Raw genomic sequence first — 27,377 nt, 5'->3', positions numbered from 1 at the left:
TAACCGGCAAGCCAAAGGGGTTAAAATTACCAAAGCGTGGACCAATCGGATGTCTCGTTTCTATTGAGGCCTCTAGTAGTAGTAACAGATATATTGATCGCTTAAACATGGGGCTATAATTGTATTATGGTGATTGACTTGTTTTTAAAAGCGTCTTTAAAACAAAAGAACCCACGAAACTTATTGTGATGCTAATACGTAATACATAATCAATGTCCCTTTACCACCACTCCCTCCCCATTGCCCACCCCTTTCACAATTGTTTTCAGTCCTACTAAAGTGTTTCGATCAACGGTAAGCTAATGTTTACAAACAATACATAGCTGTCGGCGGCGTTATTGCGGACTTATATGAACCCCCCTTTATGAGATCCACGTGTCATATACAGAGATATGACTTGTGGAGGGTCGGTAGTCACAACACCATTTCATCAGGGAAACCACTACTGCTGGAGTGCCAAGGAATGTCGATACGTATTAGTGTCCAAATCTTCTGCAATAGCACCAAATATTTAGTTCATTTCTGTCAGAATCATAAGAACTCAAACTGATAAGAAAATGGCAGATGTGTGCAAATTGTAAGTTGGCAATGTGAGTCCAATAGGTGGTTATCTTTTACTCCATTGGCTTTTCTGTACTGGATGTAAATAAGAATGTAAGACTCTTGCTAAAACATAAAAGGCTCCGCTGATACGACGTCGACCTATAGGACTTGTAAAACAGCATGCTTCTTGTAAAATAGCTAAGGCTCTTTAAAAACGATCGTGGGTAAAATTGAAAAGTCACCAAAACAGCAAATTTATTATAAGTATACTATTTTGGAAGACAATGCGGGGTGTTGGTGGAGTTTTGAAGAGATTTTTTGTGTTCTCTAAAAGTAGGTCACCATACAGACTTGTATTCAATGCTTGAAGCTTTCAATGCCCGTTTGTCGATCTAAATTTAGATTCTTCCGACGTTTTCTTCTTTGCTATTGACTTGCTACCAGCGCAGACTGTTGCGAGCCAGCCAACAAAGGTAATATGTGTGGACAGGTTTTTGTGCCGTTCCTTTGCCGGAGCGCCCGACAGGTTTTCTACCACGTTAACCCTCCCTTGCACGCGGCAGGGGTCTCGCCTTTTCTCGGCATTGTTACGGGCCTACCCCGTGCCTTCCTCACACGCTACAAAGCACACCGCACGGACACAGACCCTTTGATGACAGCATTTTCAGCTCTTTTGCTTTGTGCGAAGTTTGAGTTCGAAGCTGGCACCGCCACTGTTCCAAGATGCTGTGAAATCGATCCTACAGCCTTCCTCCCCATGGGGCTTTTCACGTCTGCTAGCCTCGCCTCGCTTCTTCCCAAAGCACGATTACATGGTCCTCCTGTTCCGTCCAAATTCCCGCGGCTCGCGCGTACCTTTCGCGTTCTCTCCCTGACAACGCGCCGTTGCCGTGCTCGGGGCACCGCTGTGCGGCAAAATCAGACCGCTTCCTCCAGCCTTCCCAACCCCGCCACTATTCGTCATCTCACCCGGGCCCAGACGAGCCAACTTTTCATCCTTCCCAAACACCCAGACTTATCATTATGTAAGTAAGACTCCAGCTACAACAGCATCAACAGAGTTGGCGGAGGCGTGACCTAGTCTTCCCGAGAGAGACCGGGCGCTCTTGTGGTTGATATCCTACCCAACAAGCCGCTATCACATCCGAACCTACACCGTAAACAGACTCGGCTGGCAAGTCAGTAAATCAAGCTGCACGCGCTGAGAGATATCCAAATCCAACACGCCAGTTTGCTGTTATGATTAATGCCTTAGCCTCCGTACATCTGACTGGTCCAAACAGGTGAACGGCAAAAATAAGAGCTCCGTCAGGCGCCATTTACTTCTTGGCCGGAAATAAACAGATGCCTTTGAAATATTTCCGTGCGATATGTTGGCGATAAAGAGACTGGGGACAGGAATCTTTCATGTCGACGTCATCTGACTGAAACGCCATGACAGCTGGAGTGATGAAAGCTATAATTATCGAGAATCTCAAACGTATAAACACCAGGATATTTCAACACATTTCCTCCTATATTTCTGAACATAGTTTATCCTTGCTAAGTAGTGTAGGTGTGATATGTGAGGAAACCTACACAACTAAGTAACGACATGATGACACAAACGCGTGTGTAACAAGATGACGCGTTTTTATTCGTCACCGCTTACGTCAACATTCCTCTGGTGTTACTGAGGAATCCTTGTCGTCAAGTCTGTTCCATAACTCAGAAACTTGACATGACGTTAACATTGCCAAAACGGTTTGGGCAAATCCTCCTCCAGAGACCGGCATATTTATAGCTTCAAACGATCTGCGCGAAGTTGTGCGGTGTATGACACAAAGCCGGACCTCCAGCGTACAAGAACTCCCGCTATGCACCGCGTGCAGCCTTCTCTGTTCTAATTTGGAAAATTGTGCAATTAGCATTTTATAGAGACTACAAGATAAGAGAATTATCCTTCAGTTTTCAGCCAAACTATTATAAACCTAACCTGCATCTGCACGTAACTTTTAATTGCTCAATTACCAGATTGAAGTCGCTCCAAAATAAGAAAGTCATCTTAAACATCAAAGTCGGGATTTTCTAAATATACTAAGGGTAACCCCCTTACTTGGCGCTGTGTCTATATTTTGCAAAGCCGTACCGTTTTGTACTTCCTACCATTTCCCGTGCCTCGTATCTTCGGTAATCAGCTGCTGATTTTGAAACGTTATTGGGTGAAAAACAGGAAAAGGGTTTGTTGATAACGCGAAATCTGCCGGGCTTTCCTTACGTCATACATATTTCCTGTTCACTACAAGCTGACTCTTACAAACAGGCTTCGTCATTCACGCGTCGTGCCAATATCACATTGCTACTTCATAATTCACAGTGTGCTTTTTGGGGGGAAATATAGATCAAACCGGCATTCCGATACCCAACCCTATTATCTAGAAGCCGAACTGCTAACCTGTAGACCACAAGTTCTGCTCAAAATCAATCTTTCAACGCAGTCGCCTACCATGATGCCATACCTGTATTGATAATAGTAATACTTCCTACAGTCACTCAGACTGCATATGACATATGGTCCTTCTATTCCTTCTCTCTCCACTTGACAGTCCCACACAGACCTCAACTTTAGCCCTTACTACTTACTATATTGGATAAATGTGGTTACACAACAACCAATTATCAGACTGAGCCCGGTGAGTTTAGTGGACTTTACCCAACCCCAGGTCTTAACTCTCCCCACCAGTGTGGTCCTCGTATAAACCAACTCTTACCTAACCAGGCCACACCTAGGCCTTACAATATTAAACTCCAAGCAGACGTGAGATAAGGCTCAGTTAGACGATTCATGCCATGATTTTCCATTTTACTTTGTATTCTTCTTTCTACATTTTACTTACATTGCTTAGACTCTACATTCTAGCTTTCTTCTATCAAGTTCATTGTAGATTTTTGTAAACCACCCCGATATGAATGTTTTGTCCCTATTTTTGGTACGTTGCCTTCCAATACGAGCTGGCACCGTGCCGGTTTGTGGTTATGGTTGACTGTGCCGGCCATTCCTGATAAACCATTTTACAGACGATAGCCAACATAAAAAGGGCAGAAATGACGTGATAATTCAAAACAGGAGAATGTATAAAAACAGCTCAATCACAACAAAGCAAATACAAGAGAGCTGGAAATTGAGGTTTTCTTGTAAAACATTTATGGACATGACGCATTCTTTGATGAGTTAAGACAGACACGTTTATTTGCCCTTAAGCGTAGCTTTTAAAACGTCACGTTATCGCTTACCAGTCCGTTTTCCATGTTCTGTTTAACTATCATGGCTGGCAAATTACTCTGACCTTCCGTTCCTCTAGTAAAACATTTACGGACGTGGTGTGTGTTATCACTGATGCGAGTATCTCTCCACTGTAAACCGTTAAAGAGTTTATCGTCAAGCCTGTCTGTGTTCTCAACACACCATGTTTTGACGTTTGTGTGTGTGAGAGGTTTTGTTTTTGTTATGTCATTCTGTATCGTAGGTGTTTTCGTAATACTGTACAGTCTGTTATTTTGTACTTTGTTTACCCAGCATTGCCTGAAAAACAGGTTGTTATGTACCTGAGTGTAACTGCTGTTGAAGTAAATAAACTGAAACTGAAACTCTTTTTATTCTATCCTAGACCGCTGGAGCCGAGGTTACCTAACCATGCTGACACTGCAATGTTGTGAGCTACCCTCTTTGGCATTAAAGGAACAAATGGTAAGTTTTGTTTTTATATTTTTAAGAAGCTTTCATAATCTTTTTAAATATGTGCACCTTGTTACATTGAAACACACAGAACAGCACTAGGATCGTGTCAAGTTTGATTTCCACAAACAGCCTTGGGTGGTCCATTAAATGAAACCTTTTCCCTTCCTAAGCTGTATGTATCAACTACTAAGTACAACATTTTCCCAGCGACTACCCCTGGACTACTCCGTCGGTAGCTGTTAATGTCGCCAATACCTAAGCACGTTCTTAGAAACTAGCCAACCTTGTGAGTTCAAAGTCATCTTAATTCTTCTTTTTTCCGTGGAGAATTTCCCCTTGACTTGAAGTCTGTCTATCTAGTATGAGGTACAGAGCGGGATTTTCCCGCCTTGGTAATGAACGTGTCTCTATTTACCTTCCATTAGCGCGCCGCAGACTTGAAAGCCTGCTTTGCCTCTTTAATGAGGCAGAAAGACGAAGGTTTTGACCTGCACTTTCCCGGAGTCGTGCCCAGACAAGTCTGCCTTACCCTGCCTGGCGGCTTAGTAGTCATTAAAGCCCACTTATGTCCAATGACCACCATCCCTTTAACCACCCTTGTAAACCGGGCTTGATAGCCCAATCGCTGCGTGTTTGTAAGTCCTTACACATGGGCGGAAGTGTGCGGTAAGGAGGGCATTCATTCCTTGTGCAATACTTTCACAGTTACAATGATGGCGAAAAATGTCTCATTTCATTTCTTTAACCCAACCCACCCCTCAAACGTCTACTTATTACCAAGTAGAATCATAACATTCGCAATGCATAATGTTTACTTTAATAAGGCCTATCCTAACAAACTACGGCGATGTTTATAATTACGCAAATACATTCATATACTAGTATATGGTGACCAGCCCCTCTAACTCTGTCCAACATAATGTAATCCGACACCACAGAGTGTCTGCTACAGCACCAGTTACCATGGTGACAGCCGTTTGGTCCAGGTCATTGACCTTACGTGTTTGGAGAAGAAGAAATGGGGAAACCCCTTTTTCAGTACAGTTACAACTTATTTGCACTCACCAGCCGGCCTGCTCTGTTGTTATGAAGTCTCATTCTCGAGAAGATGTCCACCGACGTCTCGCGAGAGTCCAGGAAATCCTTGGAAAACTTGATGCCGTACTCAATGTTGTGGCTACAACCTCCCCACGACCAATCGTTGTACGACTTGCCGCCGCCACTGTTCGTGTGTAGCACGGCCGTCTGTCCCTGCGTGTACCCCGGAGGGTACCCTGGGATCGGGCCGCCGGGGATGGCCCCTGGGAAGGAGCTGGGGGAGTAGGTGGGGATCTGAGGCTTGGTGGGGTAGTCATTGTCACAGCCGCACGTGTGCAGCTTCCCCAGGCTGCAGGCGTTCGCCACGGCGTGAGCCACTCCCGCAGACACCGACGCGAAGGTGAACGCTGTCTCCCGGATACCTGAGGCAGGAAAAACACAACTGTTTTAGTACAAAAGTTTCTATCAAATGCTCTAAGTCTAGGACTTGTGTTTCCACCTTATACGTCACCGCCGCCATGTTGGTGGACGGAGTAGATCCAAGATGGCGACCGGTCATTCGTCAGGCACAGACAAGGACTCTAACAAAGGAACTAAGTCGCGATGAGGCAGAGGGAAACTTTTCGTATTGTCTGTGACACACAATGGTTTGTATATTTGATGTGACTACATTGTGTACTTTTATATACATTCCCGTATTTTGCTCATACAAAACATAAACCATTTACATATTCCAATGGGAAAATTAGCCCTTCTATACGACAAGTTTGAAACAGATGACTTGGAACATTCATGTTGACAAGAGGTGCCATTGCGCACGCCCTAAGGCATGCCGGGAGTTCGAAGCTGCATTCTTTCCAAGATGGCGGACTTCACTCATAGTGACAGAGCGATGGAGTGATCAAAGCTGGGCCGTTATCACGCCAAGGATCTGGTCCGACCTTGTCCCTCTTCTGTTTTTGGTCCGAGATAAAATTGTCGTTTCGGACAAGGGGATAGATCTATCATGGCGACGTTGAAAGGGATTCAGTGTGAGTGTGAGTGACGGGCCAGACTGGTCCGAGTCTGGGAAATTAGCTCCCATCTGGCAGTGGGTGTCTTGTGATAAAACCAGTCCAAACAGGAAGTCTAAACAAAGCTTTTACCACAACTTTCGTAACTTAATTATTGGAATGACCCTACAACAAATCTCCAGGTATGTTTCAGTGTGCGGAAATCAGTGTGAATTTGAGAAACTACTACCTTATTTGAAAGGTCATACAATGACATAAAGATCCTACTTTGTCAACTTTAGTCACCATCTTTTCAACGATTTTCGGTAATGTATCGTCCTTGGATTTGTAAGCCGCTACACAGGAAAATTCGTCCACACAATGATGCCCTCCACCTTTCTAACTGAATTTCCCCAGCCAAATCCTGAGCTGGGTGAAAGGTGCTCCTTGGACGCATGGTGAGACATTTGGGGACCTTGTTAGTGGAAACAACTTCATCTCAGCTCTTGCTTACAAGGCATCATCAAAGGCCTAATGTCCAAAGGCACTGACTTATGCTTAGGTCGCAATTCCAGACATGGGCAATATACACATGATTGGTTTTCAACTTTGTTTTTGTTTCATATCATACTTTTCGTTGTTGAGAACTATTTGGCCGGGAATTGGAAAAAAACTCTTGATCTGTCCCTACAGTTGAATAGCCTTGACGAGCCTTGGTATCAGTCTAGATAAACGTCTTTCCAGAAATCTAATCTTTTCTTCCTTGATCTAAGACCTGATAACCACCAAGCATGACATCCTGTCCACACCAAAGAGCCTTGGCAAAGTATAACCGCCACGGACGTAACGCGCATAGAGAGCTATAATATTACACTTCGATCATATGCACGGCTATGGTATCATAGCTGCCGAACCACACAAGGCTATCCGCGCGCATAGTTGATCTTATCGTCTGATCCAACTGTCAATCATACAGAGGACGGCGTTGTCTGTTTGATGACAGTGGACTTGGAGAGGCTTACGGTTGTCATCGGCTCTTGAACCGCTCAACTTGACAAGCACTTATCTGCCGGGGGTCTGCAGTGTGTCCGGCTGGACGCACGTGTCAGCTACGGGATGGCCACGGGACCGAAATGTCCGCACTACAGGTTTACCCTTGTCTTTAGCCTTTACCAACGATTTACTGAAGCAGTCAGTGTTTTTATGCTATTTAGGGTTCACACACACACTCTCTCTCTCTCACACACACACACACACACACACACAGTGACACACACACATACCCACACAAATATATACACATGCAGGCAGACAGACACACAAACAAACATACACACACACTCACACACACACACACACACAGAGACACTCGCAAACACACACATACATACACACGCACAAGCAAACATACAAAGATACACATAAACACACACAACACATATCCGTCTGTGTGAAAGTCTCTTCCAAAACCAACAACAGAACGTTGCCCTCGGCCTCGGTAATAGTTTGTCTTCTATTTTTATCATGGATGTCATCGCCTGATCCTTTCTAAGTACAAGAATAAGACGTCTGGAAGCCATCTTCATTATCTTCAAGTCTTTTGGGAGGGGGGGGGCAACCGCACAGAATACTAGTACAAACTGAATAACGACGAGTTTCATAATATATAATACCTTTCTATAATTAAGCTGTGTGATATCTATGATATAGATGATATCCATTAGCTACATTTGGAATAGTGGGATGCCTTGTAGACACAACATGAAATTATTTGTAGGGGCAAACACACGCATAAACTGGCTTGGCGGAAGGGGAAAGTGTGTATGGAACTTAGGCGGCATTCTAGGGCAACTGGTGACCTAAGGCGGGGGGGGGGTAGTCAGGTATGGAAGAGTGACCCATGCCAAAATGCGCCACTATCATTAAATGTTTAACTCCTTTAGACGTTTTATAGCATTTTGTCTGCTTTTTAATTTTACGCCTTATGTGGTGCGCTTTTTCTATTAAAAAAGAGTCCAAACCGCACGTCTGCTTGGAGATGACGCCCCTAGTGGCTAGCGCCCACCCTGGCCCCGGCTCCATCCCTCGCCCCTCCCGAACACCCTGCTATTACCGCACGGTAGGTGGTCGTGTCCAATCTAAGACAGCCCCCCGCCTCTGCTGACAGACACGTACAATAGACGCCCGCACTTGAACATGTTTGCAAACTTCACACTGCCCCGGACTGAGAGATAGGGCTGCTGATATTTCCCTCAAACTTCCTGCTCGTATTTCTTGACGTAAACGACATGGCTACAGACTGTTGCACGCCGCTGACGCGACTCTGACGCGTCATAGACGCAGGGAAGAATTGAGAATGGAATCGAGTCGATGCAGTGAGTGGCTCGCGTTTGTCGTCGGGGTGCTTCAGGGTCGCGACCCGGTACAGGAGATTCCACTCACGGTGTGCCGGACTTGGGCGCGTCCGCAGCCGCCCAACATGCGGGTCAAGTGCCGCTGTGAGCTCATGTCAGTCAACGGGCTCCACTCACAAGGAAACTCACCGTACAAAACCACTACCCCAACAGATACGGAAATACGCCTTCAACACGACACTGCAGCTGCCCTAGATTCAGAAGGTAGTTATACTAGCCTGGTTGCCAGACTTTTTCAATGCCCCACAGTCCCGGGCCCCATCAGTTAGGCCCTGATCCCTGGCTAACTCTGAGCCTAGAGGGCTATGGGTCTGATACCCAGGCTAGACATATACGGGTGTAGTTGCTGCCTGAGTACCTACTGTATTGTCATGTTACAGTTTTAGTAAAGGTAAAATGTTACTATGTATACAGAGGAGAGGCCCGCCTCCTTTAGTCCCTATAAACCACACGGCGAATAGCCCCGTCCTTAATGCGGTCCACACCTTTCAACGACGTGCTAAAGTTCTGTGTACTATCCACAAGCGCGCTGCCGGGCTCCCAGAGTGATTGACGAAGCCCAAACAAGCCGGCAAGCTCGCGGTCACGAACTTGGCAACTCCTCGCCACCCCGACATCTTGTTTTCTGTCTCTTTAGTGTCGGACGGATGTTGAAATGTTGGGCAATTTGGCTATAATGATTACTGCGACGACAGACGCGACGTTTGTTGTTCACATGAATCACACACAATGTCCTGCGAGGAAAAAATGCCAAAGGAGGAAATGCCGGGAATTTCTGATCACTGTAAAGCGTTCAGTCGCACCACGTTCTTCTAGAAAAAGAAGGCCAGGTCTTCCCACACCTGGCCCCGTGACGCTTAAGGAATCTTAGAAGGAATACTTGGAGGAGGAGGACACGACCTCTTTGTAGTGGTACAAATTTGTCGCCTGCTCTCTGTGCACCTGCCTGCGTACACACAGGAGGCCTGCTCAACAGAACAGAGGAGGGGGTTCAATGTCACGTGAGAGTGACGTCATTTTCCGTCCGCCATGTTGGCTGGTTAACGACTTTCAAACAGAAGTAGGATTGGTGTAAAAATCAACAACGAGAAAATATTTGACAAAGGCATCTGTGGAAAAACAAACGAAAGGCATTTCCCGAACTTACCAAAGTCTTCTAACTTAAGTTAAGTATAGTCTACGAAGCATCTGTATGGTCCTGTATGGCCTAAGTATAGTTATGCCCCCCTCCCTCCTAAACTTACACAGCGTCCAACACTACCCCGGTAAGACTCAGTCCTGTCAGATCTAGCGAGGACGTCTCGCTGGGAGCGTTTTGGCTGTTGGCAAAGCGTCAAGACGTGAAGTGTTTGCAGACGACTGTGCTGATGTCTTGTGACAGTATCTGGATATCATCAGCACCTTGCCTTCAGGTGGTACTTAAGTACATGTCAGGTAACACCTTTGTCTGCTGGCTTCTCACCTTTTAGTCATGTCAATGGGAGGGTGGGGTTCTTTTGTTGTTCCCGAACCCGTTTTGGACGTTGATTATATCCTACCCCATGCACAGACCGCCTACCCTCTTTCCAAGATTCTTTAGTTGTGTAAATATGTGTGAGGATGAACATTGTTTCTATTTTTCTCGTGCAGTTTTCCGTCGACGAGTACCTACGACAAACTTTTCTGTCTCAAGACAAATTAATTTTGTACGACACATCTACGACTGTCTCACAGCTGTCCTATGCTGTCGTAAATATATCGTACGACCAATGTGATCGGGCCCTTGCATACAATGTCGATAAATTTTTCTAGTCCTCTGTACAAAATATTTCCTCATGATACATAGCTCATATCTACCCATGGAACATGTCAGGAAGACAGCGCTGTACAATTCTGCCACCAAATCGACACTTTCAAGTCGACAATAAAGATAAGACGTCAGCCTTACATCGTGGCACGACAATAAAGATAGGCTGATGCCAGACGTTTAAATAGCGCGTGAGACGGTAGGAGTCTTCTTGGATAAGCTAATCTAATCTCTCTTGCTGACACTGGCTGGCTTGGCAGGGTGATCAGTCTCCTGTGGCTGCTACCCGGGGCAAAAGGTCCCTGACATGAGCTTATTACCTTTCAGAATCCAATCCTCAGTTCTAATTATCTCTCGTGATGAACAGACGTATCAATGGGTCATTGTGGAGGAATGCAGGCCGCCATAAATGTGGAGCTGAAGTGTCGGAGAGAAGATTTATGGTCCACCTTGCGGGTTAATTGTTTAGCTCTCCGCTCTCTCAGGACCATCTTCAGGAGTGGGAAAAACAACCCTTCTGCTGTGTGGACTCCAAATGCCCGTCGGCAAGTTTCTAAATATTTCTGCGGCGCGTTGTTCTGGGAATGGTGCTTTATTAGAACGGGTCAAAAGTTCGTGCTGTGCCGGGCCCGACGGTAAACTCTCCCCCAGCCGTGTACGGGAAGGGCGTCTCGTGATTTAAGACTTAGAACTTCGCACGCGAAAGGTTCGCGCTGTTTGTAGTCTGGAGCGGTTTAAATGAAGGAACAACAAGTACTTAATTGTACGGTTGGAAGCGGCGGGTCGGTTTTGTACCTCCCTGCACATCTGTGCGCTCTGAAATTAAACCATTTGATGAAGTAGTTGCTGCTGGGGGGAGAAAATTGCTCGGTCCTGTCTCAGGGAGAGGTTTGTGGGCGCCCCTCGGCTCGCCCCCGCGTCCACCGCCGGGTGACGGATGGAAACAGCGGTGAAACACAGTCATATCTACTGTGGGAATGTATTAGGAGATCAACGCACCAGGCAGGCACTTTGGAAACATAGCACGATGGTCCTTAACAGTGGAGAGAGACAGGCAAAGGTAGTTTCCTGTTTAATGGCAACACCTCATTGGTAGAACTGAGACATTTTGTTTCTTATTGCGTTATATTGATCTCCAAGAGGAACAATAGGAGTATAACGTTACATGCCGACAACCCTACCTATAACGTACCTTAATTCTTTTCCAACCTTTGCCGATTGAAAAGACACTAGACCCACAATAAAGCAGGACAGTCGCACTGACAGAAAACGATTATTCATGTGAAAACGCAAAGCTCATTTTTTTCGGAAATGGTTATTTTGAGGGAAGGGATCAGATACGTAGCACATTTTCGTCATCATTTCATAATTGAAGCGTTTGTAATAGCCCCAAAACAAGTTACGCGAGGAGTCCCTTTATTTTGTGGTGCCACCGATAAAAGTAGCTAGGACCAGCCTAGGGTACGAAACAAGCAACCTTTTTCGTCAGAGACATCGTATTTTTTGCCTCACTGATATCAGTATGCTATGTGATAGGGTTAATTCAATTTACTACAAGAAAATTGCCAGCCAATTGACTTTAAAACGTGAAATCTCTTTGTGTGCCTGTAATGAATGCTTGAGTCCGGCCCGGTAGCCTGACTGTGAATCTTCCATTACAAGTGGGTCCCACCTCCGGGGAGGGTCCGTTCTCCGGGTTAATAACACACATCGTAATTCTTCTTCCCGCCAACTCGCCTGCTGTCCGCTCACGTCATTCTCAAACGATCCTGACGACAAAACGTCTCACACACAGAAACATCCCAAACTTTACCACACTAGCATGGCAACCACTCCTAGCCGAGAAAAAAAAAGAAAACAAAACAATTTCCTTCCTAACGTCCAATCACAGCTGTCAACCGTCCATACAGCGGCCTTTAATGAAGATCCATGAAGATAAATCGGGTCTTGTTTTGGTCTAAAGTCTCCCCGCGCCCCCGTCTGACCTCTCCCTGCTTCTACAGATCGTGTCTGACAGAACCACGAGGCTGGAGTCCTCCCTCTGACTTTAACCCAACTTTTATCTGTAAAATGAGGGTTAAGATGAGACGAGATAACCGGCATGTCCCTCCTCCCCTACACAGTACAGACACTGCTCCGGCCCGTAACACGTCTCTCTGCGGTTCCTTGTTTCTGATAAAATTCTCATATTGGGTTTCTTCTCCGGGGTTAGCCCATAAGGACGGGGCTTGATCCTCCCGACAGGGGGCTAACCCTCTCCCCGACCGCTGCCGAGCCTTACCGAGTACCGCCCGGCCACAGGACGATCGCGTAACATCGTCGCGCTGTTGTCATTTACCTATTCATTTCCACACACAATGAAATTACACTGAGAGCGAGCGCCAACTGGGAGGTAATGAGTTTTAGATTGAGGCAGCCTCCCTCCGCTACCAAAGCCCTATTACAGCAATGAACTGGATATACCCCATCTGTGTCACGTATCCATTCTCAAGGTCTAGATAAGATTATAGGAACTCTTATACCCCTAGAACCACACGACAAGGGCCAGGAAATATCCACAATGTTACTGTTGTGTTGAAGGACGAACGGGATTTGAACCCGTGACTTCTAGTACCCTATAGACAGAGAGGATATCGTTAAAAAAACACAAAGTCTGTACCAACCTTTCCTAGCGATCTGTGTGAGATGCGGGTTCTTGTTCTTGGTCTCCAGGTTGGAGCAGTTCCATCGGTGGTTCTTGAACTGCCACTGACACTCGTGGATGGCTATCTGCACGCCCTGGATGGCCGCCGCCGTCACGTCGGGGTACTCGTAACACAGTTGGAGCTGCTTCTTGCTGAGTCCGGGGAACGTACGGCACACGGTGTTGGCGTTCAGCACAGGGTCTTCCGGGATCTTCAGGCCAAGGATATCGTTCCCCGTGGCCCTGCGTTACACCACCCAGAAAAAAACAGAAACAATCGCTCAACAAACCGAAATTTATATCGCGTAACAATTATGAGTAGAGTAGAGAAGAGCAGAGTTCATCAGTACACTAGAGCACAATATAGTACAGTAGAGTAGAGGTAGAGTAGAGGTAGAGTAGATAGAGTACGGTAGAGTACAGTAGAGTAGAGTACAGTAGATCTCATCGGTCAGGTAGGAAGATCTCTTCCACTTGGGGCCGCTCATCAAATTATTATTTACTGAACTGTCATTCCCTGCCTCTGCGGACAATCCAGGGCCATATATTTCCAGTCATATACTACCGGGTGGCATTCCATGTACGTACTTAATAAGGGTACAATTTACAATGCATGCAAGTTACTATACCATGCTTATGGGAACAGTAACACCAAATGTCTTACTGGGTCACGAATTGCACTACCACATAACAGTGAACAAAACGACCCGATGAAAATGAAGATGACATTTGAAATCCTGCCTGCCCACCTACACAGTCTGCGAGCCTGGAGTAGACAGAAGCGGTTCACGGGGTCGAAACGTGTCTGAGGTTTTCCTGTTACCGTTCGGGATGTTGTGGTTGTTGTTGTGTTTATTTGTTTTGCCAACAAACCATCTTGACTTAACCCTCCTTTCCTGGAGACTCGCCGATATGCTAATAAACAAACTATAGAAAAGCCACGTGCCGCAAACCATTAAATACATGGTATTAAGATAATGTTTTGGGCTGAGCTAAAGATTCTTCTAATTTCACGGCTGAGAGAGAGACGGAGAGACAAGGAATCAATCCCAGCACGGTTAATCGGTTCTGACTGGAATGTGGAAGGTCGCCCCGAAGTCGTCTGAACTTCTCTGTTTCCAAACTTGAAACTGTGAAAAATTGGGGGCAGCGCCCGAAAGACAGCAAAGTGTCTTCGCCGGTGGGCTGAATACTAACGCTCGGGCCGGAGATAAGGCGCGTACGATCAATCACACGGCCTGGGCTGCAGGTTAGCTTCTTCCTGCACCGTCTCTCTGTCCTGTAAACTCTGACTGTTCGTACAAACACTCCAACTGGCCGCCACAATCAGCCAAACCTTTGAAGCCGTCCCTCCACACAGACACACAAACAGGTCAACTGGACCAGGGCTAATCGATTTAAAACGTTGTTCTACCAGCCCCGTTTATTTGCCCATTTTCGTTTCCGCAGTTGAACAGGGTGAAAATTGAATGTTGAGGCGTGAGGCATGCATACTCCCGCGGGGAGCCCCGCTCAGGGAGAACCGACAAAATCAGGGGAAAACAGTCGCAGGGAGCGGAGACAATTGATTCTCCGGACGTCTCTATGTGCCCTGTACCTATTGTCTGTGTGTGTGGAGCAGGCAGCACGTACATGTACGTCTCGGTACTACGGACCGCGCTAGCGTACCGAGAATCCCGGGTCCGTACTGCTGAAACACGGGCACGCCGCCCTAAATCAAATTTTGCCGTCTCCGCGTGCTTGGGGTGCCCTGCTTTCAAAGTATGCTAATAAAATGAAGCGATTGGGTGGTCAAGCAAGAAAGTGGAATGTTTGTGTGGACACCACAGCCGGACACAAGCGGGGTCTAGCGTTACGTCCGTGCCAGCCCGCCCTGCCCTGCCGACCTAGACCCGACCGTCTCAGGAGACCCGCGTTAACTACAGCTTAACTACGGACCTGTAAAAAAACACACCGTATCATTACATCAGGACTCCGGCCAGACGCCCAACTTACCTCAGTTCGGGCACCAGGCTAAGCAGGACCCAGAAAAGTATCGTTCTCCACATTGTTAGAGTAAGGCATCGCAACTGCGAAGGCAGAAGGTGGTGTAAGGCATATCCCGTCCTGCTGGCGGCCTCGTCAGGCAACGAGCTCGAGCCGTCCGTCCGTCCCGGCCCCGCTGCACTTCTCTCCCGCGCCAAATTCCCTGGTCCCGCGCGGCGGAGCACTTCGCCAACAAATGTAGTAATCCAGAGGGTTCTCTCCGACTTGAACACGCGCCAAGGAAACACTGTCTCCTCTTCTGCCGGTTTCGGGCAGGGCCGCTAGCCTAACAAAGACCCCGTGCCCTCACCAACTCTCGCACCGCGAGTTCCACAACTCGTCTGACGGAGAACGCAACACCACCGACCGGTCAGCCTGCCGTGTACACCACAAGCGCCCCAAGGAAAACCCTCATCACACCAACAGGGTGGGACTAGAGACCGTAACCACCCGTCCTCTTCTGTTGTTAGTCATCGAGGTAATTTTCTCCGGGCCTGTAGCTTTAGAACACGTCCTGGTGACACTAACAGAGAAAACCGGCAGCCTACGAGGAGAGGACTGATCTAAATGGATAGGCACTGACTGTTGTTTCGTCTCAGCGTGACCAACACTTGAGGAGGGACCACCCGGGCCTGCTGAAAACAGCTGCCTGGTTCGGGTTCACTAGACCCGCTCAGGGACCAGGAGGTTGGGGGTTCGAATCCCGTCTGTCGTCGCGCGGCTCACTTGCTAGTTACAGAAAAGGGGTTTAGTCCTGAAACCTGGGCTGTAAAATGGGTCATGCCATGTCATGTCATTTTTAAACGACACCTAGCATTTCCATCTTGCAATTGCAGTATAGGTTCTTTTGGGACATTTCTTTGTCACAGTTTGTGAGTTGTGTACAGTATATAAAGGTTTATGGTTAGTTACCCGAAAGGCTGGTAACACGTTCTTGGTGATGTGAACCGTGATATGATTTCAGCTAGCCCGCAGTCGGTCCATCCCTGCGCTGTGATTGGCTGGCAGAGCGCAGGGCGATGTAACTTAAGAAATTTCTCAGGGCTGGGTCCGACTTCATTTGCGTTTCACGGGGATAAGGAAAACAGGCTCAGCTTTGATGGCTTCTTAATTGGCAATATCAATCGTGTGCGGCCGGGGCTGGCCAGGGCTGAGGCCGGCTGATCAGGTGGCCTCGTGTGATCACGGCCGCTGTCGTCATCATAACACGGTACCGCCTGGACCCGTCATACCGACTACCCTTCAGTACAGAACTTACATAGTCACGATCCCATTGCCTAGTTGCCAAACCTATTTCAGCTGCCGAGTCTCTTCGTCCTATCCACAAATACTAGTTTTCGGACAAACAAGACATGTTAAAAGTAAGAGCAAAAAGATCTGCAGTTCGAAAGAAAATCGCTAGGTTAATCCAAATCTATTTGTTTTTCCGTTCAGTTCAGATAACACATATCACAAAAATCCACATGTATCATTCACTCACCACATGTATAACTTCAACAAACAAACAAACAAACAAACAAACAAACAAAAATAATGGTACTCTAAACAAAAATTCTGGGACGCTGTCATTAAAATGGTAAGATAAAGTCGAGTCTGTAGAGAAGAGTACACACAGCAGAAGTACACACAGTTCTTGTCCTGACACCTCATCTCCATCTCCTGTCCCCAAGTAACCCCAGAAAAGACGTATATTCTCAGTAAACACACCTGACATATGAAGGATGGAGTTACAGACTCAAGCAGGAGCACTGCTTTGTTCTACTGTCACTGGGGCGACACAGACATGTGGCAATGTACCAGTCGTTCCAAGCACCGTGTTTTATCGTAATTGGCAGTTAACGTGTAATTTGATTAAGTCACGATTGGCAGCCTGTTTTTCTGTCTTTTCCAGTTCATACGGGGTGCGTTTGTCTTTGATACTAACGTTGCTTATTTCACCCATTCAAATTAAAATTCGTCTAGACCGTCCTATCACCAAGACATAGGAAACCGGATTGTCTCTGTCGCTTGGCTATAAAAGTACTTTGAAATAGTTGTGATGGATGAAAGTTGACACATCGGCCTGCTTTCAGCCTCTCTTTGTGACTCTTTCAAAATCGAAGTGTACGTTTGTCGTGAAGACTGCGCCAGGGTCCAATTGTCCCACTCTGCGTGCCTGACGTATTAACAGGTGCGCGTAACTTCACACATCTTGTACTGATGAGTCCTCAGGCGGAGAAATTGACCACGGTTGGGCCTGTGGTAACACCTGGTTACCGGTGGCAAGGTCCCGCCGACATGGCTCAGTCAGCCCCGTATTTTCTTGTACAGATTAGGTACAAAGCCACAGTGTGATCTCGCAGTGACCCACCACCCCTGGCGACTGTACAGGCTAAGCTCATTACAACAAGCACGAACCTGAACATTTCCAACAACTGATGACTCACCTTAGATGCCTCTGTGATTCTGACTCACTGGCCAATCAACACTGCAGGCTGCCTGGACACGTACGGAGCTTAATCTCCAAGCAGATCCTAGGGTGGCAAGACAGTATCCATTGGCGCATGGTCCATTAGTCACAAGGCAATTCTGACTATTCTTGTTGTACAGCACAGGTGTCGCTGCTATAGATGCATTCCCAAGCGTACAATGTGAACCAGTCAGATTTGCAATGAGGAAGGTGACAGACGGTCACCAAAACGTCGGCTGAATAGAACAGTTGGTTGTGTGAAAAAAGGAGTCTCTTTCTTGAGCTCGATAAAAAATTCCGTCCCTGTTATGACCAAGGAGGGTAGAAAAACTCCCTGCGACCGCGTCTACCGGGCACTCCGAGTGCCTTTCTCGATCGCGACTACATTACCAAGCGTAAGCTGCATTTCTGAATGGAATATCACACCCTTTATCAACGTTTGGACCCCCTTCCTCTAATCTTCAAGACATGTGTGTGTTGAATGCGGCTATCCCTGAGCTTGTCCAGCCGCCATGGCGCTCTGCCTGCCCGGCGCACCTGCCGCTGCTGTCCGGCAGACTAACGGGACACAGACAGGTGCACAGGTCTGACTCCGCCCACCGGACACGTTCTCATATGTAGTACACACCAACAACACCCTTATAGATGATGATTTGTTACACATTTTCACTTGTTTTCTCATGATGCGTTGTTTGTATTCAGGTAGCGCTTACAGTGATTAGAGTTGTATAAATGTAGCAGAAGAGGGTTGATAGGTGATTGAGTAGAATGCGATGTTGGTGGGGTTATGGCCTGGACAGCTGGACGGGTGAGTGAATTGTGATGTGCGTGCTCGGCGGTAACGAGCCGCACTGGTCAGTTCCGTTCTACTGACCTCAGCTGGACACTGCACATATACCGGCCCACACATGCCGTCTCACTACTACACGGTGGGAAAAGTCGCGATTGGACATTTCTTCTCGCTACTCAGTTTTGTATAGCTACGTTTCAGCAAGGACGTCAGAGCAGTTAGAATCAAATAGAAAGAACAAATCATTCTGTACTATCTGATCTGTCAGTAACTAGTTACTGGTGAGAAAGATTTCATATTTCCGGTGTCTTTTCAATATGTATATATTTAAGGTGACTACTGCCCAGTGTTGTATTTGTTTTGTCAAAATAGTATAACCGTTACTCACAACATTCTAAGTGACAGATTCTCAGGAAGTAGAATAATGGAGAAATATTAGCTTCCAAGAAGTCATACAATATGTTTGCCGCACACAGCGTCAGGAGAGAAGAAAAATTCAAACTAAAGACCGTTAGATCTGTGGCGCTGATCCCCAATCATTCCCAGCTTAGGAGCGGCCCGCAAATTGGCCAACAATCCTCGGGACTTTGTCGGATCTTGTCGGAATGTGGTAATATGGTACAAATTAGACGTCTAGATGTCCTTGTACAGGAGATAGCGTTATTGGCGTGTCCCGCGACTTCCTAGAAACGGAAAGTAGCTCCGGTAGGTTGAAATGTTACACCCTAATTATCGAGTTGGGTTTAAAAGTGAGTCGTATTTCCTGCGGTAAAGACATGTCAATGACATTTAAAGGTCGGTGGGATAGCTTTGGCCTTCCTGATACAGACCACAGAAGGGAAACAAGAGAGACGTTACGAATGACAGATGGTATAAAGAGAAGAGTACAGCAAGTCATCAGAATTTGCGCAGCTGAAAAGTAACTCTAAAACTTTATCTCCAAGCAGATACATTTAACCTGGGCCGGGTAAACACGCTCACCATTAGAAAGACAAACAAAATACTGCAAATAGCACATGTAGAAAACCTGGTTCGAAAGACATTGTTTCATTGAGGCACTTCTTATAACGGATATATTGAAACTTATGCAAGAGTGCACAACAACTAGAATACCATTTTCCTGTATGCTATCATCTGTTCTACTTAGTTAATTCGTCAAGAAAGTTCTGGAAGTGAATCATGCCATTTAAACTTCACTCCTACGGGGATATCTCATTTAATAAGCGTCCGGTGGCCTCCATATTCCAGCGTGACTCATGCCATATCGCCGGGACCACCATGCATGCAGGCAGCATTTTTACAGAAACACGAATTACAAATGGTCCGGACTGACAAGCGACTTCCTGGCTTCGCACAAGTGTCAGGAAGTGGACAGGGCGCTTTTCTTCTTGGAAAAGACAGTCTGGCACGATGTCAAGTGTCATTACTCCGCAAAAACACTGCGACTTGCCGTACTTCTGCACACATTATGACGTCGTCTATAGGGGGTCTAATTCTCCGGGCCAACAGACCCCTCTAGGCAGAAATGCTGTCGTTCTGTACAACGCGCATGTGTGAGACAAATGAGTTCACAGGTGGTGATAGGAGACGACAAAGACCAGTCTCACTAGGGGTGACCTCTCCAGAATGTCGCAGATGTGGAGGCGAGTTTGCTTGATATGCGGGTATATTGGCCGAGCTGCCAACTTCCATTACACCACTCCAGCGGCAGTTGTTTTCCTGAAGGTTTTTTGGCAGAGCGCAGCTTGAGCTTCGGGATCTAATTTCACGCGAATTATTTTTCCTGTTCAAGTCAAATGTCGTGCAGGGCGCACTTTTTGTTGGGAAACAAAGTTAGTCTAAAGTCGGTACAAGCACGGCGTTGTTTCATTACACAAAAGAAATGGTCGATTAGTAAGCTTTCAAAAATGTACTTCGCACAAACTTTCAGAACGTTTACTTGGACAATGTACTCTTGGAAGAAATAAAACTCGATAAAAAATGTGACATATTGAACAGCAAAGTTAATCGTTAGGCATAGTGCGTCTCTAACTTATAATTCATAACACAGTAACGTCCTTTTTACGACTTCTTCCCCCATCTCCAGTATTTCTATTGTTTTAAGATCTTGTGAGAAAAATAAATCTTGCCAATGATTCAATCAACAAGACGACAGATACAGCAAGTCTTCCCACTTATATGATGGTCATGAAATATACCAGATACAGAATGAAAACGATCAAACAGAAGGGGGTGAATTTAACAAATACATAATGGTGTCACTTAATGCAACAAGAACATATGCAAAGTCGTATAAAAGTCCCAGTAGACTAGCACCAGGTGCTGTCAGCCATTCGGTGTGCCCAGGCGGCGTGCCTGACGTAATAGCCTGGAACAGGCGCCAGACCGGTCGGTTTGTCCCTCCAGATGTTCCCGTCCCGGTTCTTTGTGCGACAAACATACAACCTGCGGAGAGCAGAAGAATGGAGACTGGAACAGTACAAAGCCTGGCACGTGATTCCTGTTGGAAACTGTTTCAGCGCGACAGATTTTTTCTCTGGAACCGTGACGGTCAAGTTTACTCTCTATACAGCTATTCTACTCCGACGATTTTACGCGATGTTTTCTTTTTATTGTGATGTCAACGTACCCATGGCGCTTGTCACGTACACCAGGCATACAATTGTCTTGAAAAAAAGTCATGCGAAAGTCTAACTACATTGAAAGATGTACAAGTAAAATAGACACATACATACGTTAACGACTGAAGTGTTCAAAGATACTTGATGCTCGTAGTAGAATTTTGACTGGAAAAATGTTCTGAATAACGAAATCTTCAACATTGAAGAAGCACCAAATGATCTCCCAAGAGGCTAAGATGTGTCTCAAACCACGACAGCAGGTCCTCCCATCACCATCGTGATTCCCACGACTCTCTACAGGCCTCTACAGTCTCCCTCTCCCTCTACACTGACCAGTAGTAGTCCCCTCCTGACCTAGATCCCTCACGTCCATAATCATCTCCCGCCCGGCAGAAGTGTTGTTCCTCCCGGTGGTTCCCACGTTGTCGTGCCCGGAGGCCCGGCCTGAGATCGGGTTACCTGCCGGATCAGCCCGGGATGAGGCAGTAATGTTAAACTGTCTGTAAATGAAGGCATCATGTTCTCACCGATCGTGCAACAGATAGAACAGGCGTCTCCAAGCAGATATAGGGCGTCAGATTGTGCTGTACTCGTCTGCTCACTTGTTTTGAACGTCTCTTTTCCATTCAGCGAAAATACAATTTCACAGACGTACACAAACAAGACAAACACATCATTTGCTCAAAAATAGTAAAAAAAAATAATAAATTTAGACTTGAATATCAAATAACATGTTACAACCCCTACGTGGTATACATAGGAAATATATTAGAGGATGTCCAGACGATATAAATCCCTCAAATGATTGTAAAAGCACATTCTCATCCCATACTACACACTATTGTATTAGGTATATTGGTCTTATGGAACTGTAGTTATGTACTAGTAGATGTACCGGGTACAATTGTTGTGCAATAGATAAACTTAAAAACTGTTCCTGACTATTTCATTTCAATTTTACAGGTTAATAGGGGTGAAAAAGAAGACCATAGGTCATACCCGTGTTTCAGCAGAGTAACATGTAACATGTCTTGTTGTCGTGCAGGAGATTACCTGGAGTTGTGTCAACTGTACGTGTTTGTGGACAGGGACACTTCTCACTTCTGGGTCACTGTGTCATCACTGCGCGATGACAGCTTTACAACAAAAACAGGTATGTGCAATATATAGCGAACAGGGGGCTTTTATGTTCGTCTTCTCTCTTACTGTATTGTTCTCAGTGAACATACTGCGATCTTGTGCAATTTACGATTGGCTTATGGGTGGAAAACGTTATTTTCAGGCATATTTGTGTGCATCAGGCTGGCGTTGAAATAGCGACCTCTAGCGGCTGCCGGCAGAATGTTTAGAACGGTTGACTCCGCTGCACCTGTGCAGGTGGGCGTAAACAGCGCGCATGCCTCAGAACCGCTGCAGCAGAGAAACAATTACTACAAGGGTAACAGCAACAGGACACAAACACACAGTTCTGTGTGCCTGTGTAGATGTGTGGACCAACAAGTTAGGCTAGATGGATTAACATTACTAGTGCTATCTTAACTTAGTGATTTTATGATATTCGGTTTGAAAGATTGAGCAGTAGTCAGTGACATCTTACCACCGCATAGTTTCGAAGTACCCATGCTTCAGTACCTAGCTTTTCAACAGACAGTTACAGCTTTTAGTGTAGTTCAATCAACTGAAGGGCCGACTACATGTAACTAAGTTACTAATATTAGAGCGGGTCGAAAACAACCACAATACAAGGGATAGAAGGGACCGCGAGGTAGTTGTTGTAATAGCACACATGAACTGTAGCCTATTGTCAGAGATTATGAACCGAAGACTACATGTCTATGCTTTAGTTTGTTTTTCTGTTTGTTTATTTTACCAAATGTGCACTCAGGTGAGTGACCTGTTATGTTTAGCACTGTAGTGCCAGGAGATGGGGAGGCAGTGTTTCATTTGAAAACCATGCGAACTCCTTCAATGAAAGCACCTTTCGGAATATAGATGTAACTAGCTCCATGTAATTAGCTGTGGTACAGTTTACATGTGTACATGATGGGATTGAAGGGAGGAGGGCCACTCTCCGCTCTCTGTGAGTTGACGTTTACCTGCTAAACATCACTAGATATTGACAAGTGAAGCGCCTTAGTCGCCTGTAATCCGTTTAAAAGGTCCGGTAATGGGTCGGAATGTGGCTCAGGCACGACCCCATAGGTACATATGTAGCTCAGGCACGACCCCATAGGTATCCGGGTGAATCATAAGTACACTTCACCCCGTGTACCTGTCACCGTTTATCCCATGTTCTCACCAAACCTCGGGCCCATATTTACACCCCGTGAGATTTCCACAATATCTCCCCTGATACGGATCTCTGATCGCCAGATAATGGCAGGAATTTCTGAGGAAGAAAAGGTTTTGTCTTCAGGTAAACAACAAGTCATCCCTCGCGTGTGGATAAACAAACAAGGCGTCAATGGCATTCCGCGAGGTTTCCGAATTTCGCCTGTATTTTGGGTTTTATACCCCGCCGCATCTGTACAATTTGCCCGTTGGTGGTCTCGGGTTATTTACGCCTGTTTTCCACGTAGCTATCCGTACGTCCAACCACAGGAACTATGGATGAAGTTGTGGCAACAGAGGTCCGAAAACTGCAGGTCAATCCACTAACACAAGATGGTGCTTCTGTAACGCTGGCCATTTACTACTACCTATCCCACAGTGGAGAGGTGGCTAGTTACTTAGTTTGGTTAGTTTCGCTCCACACACCTAACTTCCGCCCCTCCTATCAGCACTTCTAGGCTGTAACACGCATCGACGGTTTTATGTTATCCTATCTATCAACGCTTTTAGGCTGTGATAAAGATTTTCTTACACGCACCCATTGGGAAAGATAACGTTACGACCTCTCATTCTATCATCTGCTTGGTGAGTGGGAAAGCGGCAATATGACTGCCCCTGGCAGGCCCCTGGTAAAAAGTCAAGGAGGCAGAACAGATTAGAGAAGGGTGCCCTAATCATGCCCTATTCTTACTCCATAGGATTCCTTGTCTAATGTTTTCCAACTTATCCAGTGCAAGGTTAGCAAGAGTACATACAATTGGCGTTTGTGAAATGTGCGATACATTCATTTTAATAACCATTGATACACAGTAACCGTTATTTGTCTTCTTTCTCAATGGCGAGTGTTATACAGTGAAGAGATAAAAATGTCATAAAATGACAAAATGACATTACATGTTGTCTAGCGGTACTCTCTAGAAATGGTACATAAGCAATTGCGTGGAGCATAACCTGGCTTTCATGTGCCCAAATGCCCGTTGATAGTTTATCAGTTTCCTCAAACCTTCTAAATCTTCTAAATCAAGTTACGTTGACTTACCATACATCACAATAAGGCACTCTAGTTCCAAACAGAGTCCCACAACTAAACGATATATTGTTCTGAATATATGAATGTACAACATTCAACAAATTGTGTTCCACCTGTACAAGCAAAACTAAAAAAATACCGTCAAAGTTTCTAACCATTAGCCTCACCTTTCCAGGCTCGTCACACGTACAAGTGCTGAGTATCAAGAAAATTGTTCAGTTTGGCAATGCGAAACCATTCAACTAAAGATAGGTTGTGTCAATATAACAGAAACAACATGTCTATATTAGAATTTTTCTGAATTAGAAACACTCATATTTTCATTCAACATAAAGAAAAATATTGATTCATATTCTATTTCATGTATACTGTCATTACTATGTAAGAATGGGTTTACTTTGTAATAATGCCAAGGGAGGTAGGAGACATTACAAATGAATGTCATTTTCTAAGTCACAATGGGTCTGTCCTTGGTGCTGAAATGGATGTGAAACATTCAAAGCCTGCCTGTCCGTATACTAGTACTTTGTATACGTACGTATATTGTTACCTGGCACGCTGATATTGTCCCTCAGAAACCCTGTTCCTGTGGAAATGTGTCTAAATGAAATGTTTGGTCTATAAATTTTATTACCTTAACTTTGGTGTACTGGTGCCTATTCAACAGACATTCTACAAGCGTTCTAGGAGTCCTACATTGGAGCTTTATGAGTGTATAGGTTGAGCTGACCTCGCTACAATATATTGTCTGTACTTGCTTTTTTTAATCAACGAAAAGGGTTATCAGTCCCACATCTGCTGTATGATGTACATGTAGCTCCGGCTTCATTTGTAGATTTATCGCAGTGCTTATCATTATCAATATACAGTGAGTGTCCGGAGTCCATACCTTCTGCAGACTTGACCGCTGGTGACGCGTACAGGTTAGATGGCGCTGTTGTCGCTTGCATTTGGGCACAGTCTGGTACAGCCAAGTGTTCTTCTTTCAAACCTTGTTCAATAGAGTAGTTCTGGTTTGTTGTTTGAGCTGTAGTTTCCGTTCCATCAATGACTGAAAAAAGTTCGTCATCTAAATTTTCTCCATTGTTGTAGATGTGGTTTGTTTGCGTTGTAGTTTCTGTTCCATCCGTGACTGCCAAGAGTCCGTCATCCAAATTTTCTTCCTTGTGGTAGATGTGGTTTGTTGTTTGCGCTGTAGTTTGTGTTTCATCAGTGACTGAAAAATGTTCGTCATCATTGTGGTAGATGTGGTTTGTTGTTTGCGCTGTAGTTTCTGTTCCATCAGTGACAGAAAAATGTTCGTCATCTAAATTTTCTCCATTGTTGTAGATGTGGTTTATTTGCGCTGTAGTTTGTGTTTCATCAGTGACTGAAAAATGTTCGTCATCAATGTTGTAGATGTGGTTTATTTGCGCTGTAGTTTGTGTTTCATCAGTGACTGAAAAATGTTCGTCATCCAAATTTTCTCCATTGTTGTAGATGTGGTTTATTTGCGCTGTAGTTTGTGTTCCATCAGTGACTGAAAAATGTTCGTCATCTAAATTTTCTCCATTGTTGTAGATGTGGTTTGTTTGCGTTGTAGTTTCTGTTCCATCCGTGGTTGCCAAGAGTCCGTCATCCAAATTTTCTTCCTTGTGGTAGATGTGGTTTGTTTGCGCTGTAGTTTGTGTTTCATCAGTGACTGAAAAATGTTCGTCATCCAAATTTTCGTCATTGTAGTAGATGTGGTTTGTTGTTTCCGCTGTAGTTTGTGTTCCATCCGTGACTGCCCCATGTCCGCCGTCCACATCCTCTCCAGGGCTGTAGATGTGGTTTACTGTTAGCGGCGGATGATGATTGACAGGTCCAGTGGGAGTGTAGAGGTAAGCTGTGTTCACGTATAACCGTCCTCGCTGCTGTACAGGAGCGGGATGGCGGTCTGCGTCCGTACGGCAGTTACAGCACAGTTTGTACATTATCTTCAGTCCGACGAGGAAGAAGATAAAAGTCAGAGAAGTTCCTACCACAAGGATGTAGAGAACCGGAAAACCTTCATTTTCTTGTTGTTCAGGTGTATCCATGGCGTTAAAAGATGAAGTCATAATGGTTTGTGCAGAGCCTGTCGGGGTCATGGAAAGAGATGTTTCATTGCGATGTATTTGACTCCTAGTCCCCTCTGTAGGTGCTGATATAGCGGCAGGTTCTGTGGTAGACTGACATGCTCCAAAACCCGTAGGAGACTTGGCCGAAGCTGCAGATATAGAAACAGGATTTGCGGGAGACTGGTGTGCTGCACAGCTGACAGACACGTCTGACAACTTTAATTTCTCCAGTTCTCTGGGACTCTTGCAGACATAAGCTCTACCTTTCGGGCCTCTGGCGACAAAGCAGGCCGAACATGACGAACAACAGGTCCCCTTGTCTCCTGGCTGACAGTCCCGTAAACACGCCATCTTTTCAATCAGCCAGGAAAGCTCACAGTCACAGTGAAATGGGTTGTCGTTGACAATTACCTTGCTCACCTGCGGCCTCCCCAGCTCATACTCGGAAAACGACGCGAGTTTGTTGAAACGTAGGTCGACGTTTCTCAGGTGCGGGAGGTACCGAATAACGGTGTCCAGTCTTACGGTTCGAAGTCGGTTGTTCATGAGGGAAAGAGACCTCAGGTTTGGCAGAACACGTAGAGATATCCAGGAAAAGTATTCTATGCAGTTATGATTTAGGCCCAGCCTACGCAGCCGCGGGAGTGGCGGTATGTACGTGACATTTCGGATGTCACATTTATTGGACAAGATGGTCAAGCTCTCGGCGTTGGTCGGTATGTCAGCAGGAATAGTCGTACGGTTCATGTTGTAACAGTTAACCTGCGATGTCTTGAAGAACGATATCTGTAGTATACTGCACGAGGCGGGCAGACAAACACAACCTGACCACAGACGGGCCAAAGTAACGAACAAAAGCAGTCCACGTGCGTTCAT

General features: G+C 45.8%; 3 protein-coding genes across 3 annotated transcripts in view; 1 reads left to right on the top strand and 2 right to left on the bottom strand.

Moving 5' to 3' along the window:
• LOC109465268 (protein Wnt-10a-like) overlaps positions 1 to 15,800 on the bottom strand; it is a 31,429-nt gene extending 15,629 nt beyond the window's left edge. The window contains exons 1-3 of the mRNA XM_019762443.1: positions 15,170 to 15,800; positions 13,155 to 13,417; positions 5,327 to 5,721 (exon numbers count right to left, since the gene is read on the bottom strand). Of these exons, the coding sequence (XP_019618002.1) occupies positions 5,327 to 5,721; positions 13,155 to 13,417; positions 15,170 to 15,222 (711 nt within the window). The 5' untranslated portion in view covers positions 15,223 to 15,800. The remainder of the gene's footprint in view (positions 1 to 5,326; positions 5,722 to 13,154; positions 13,418 to 15,169) is intronic.
• On the top strand, positions 960 to 1,610 carry LOC109465287. Its single transcript, XM_019762479.1, has one exon. The coding sequence runs from the start codon at positions 1,022 to 1,024 to the stop codon at positions 1,574 to 1,576; it is 555 nt and encodes a 184-aa protein (XP_019618038.1). The 5' UTR covers positions 960 to 1,021; the 3' UTR covers positions 1,577 to 1,610.
• Positions 15,801 to 15,862: 62 nt separating the features above from the next.
• On the bottom strand, positions 15,863 to 27,377 carry LOC109465194 (peroxidasin homolog). The gene is made up of 2 exons (XM_019762341.1): positions 26,424 to 27,377; positions 15,863 to 15,928 (listed from the first exon to the last, which is right to left on the bottom strand). Exons 1-2 carry the CDS (start codon positions 27,375 to 27,377, stop codon positions 15,863 to 15,865), a joined length of 1,020 nt encoding a protein of 339 aa, XP_019617900.1.

This window comes from Branchiostoma belcheri, unplaced genomic scaffold (assembly GCF_001625305.1).
Source record: "Branchiostoma belcheri isolate BF01 breed outbred unplaced genomic scaffold, Haploidv18h27 scaffold15, whole genome shotgun sequence".
Classification (NCBI taxonomy): Eukaryota; Metazoa; Chordata; class Leptocardii; order Amphioxiformes; family Branchiostomatidae; genus Branchiostoma; species Branchiostoma belcheri.
Note: the sequence above shows the minus strand (reverse complement) of the source record. Positions and strands in the feature narration are given on the sequence as shown.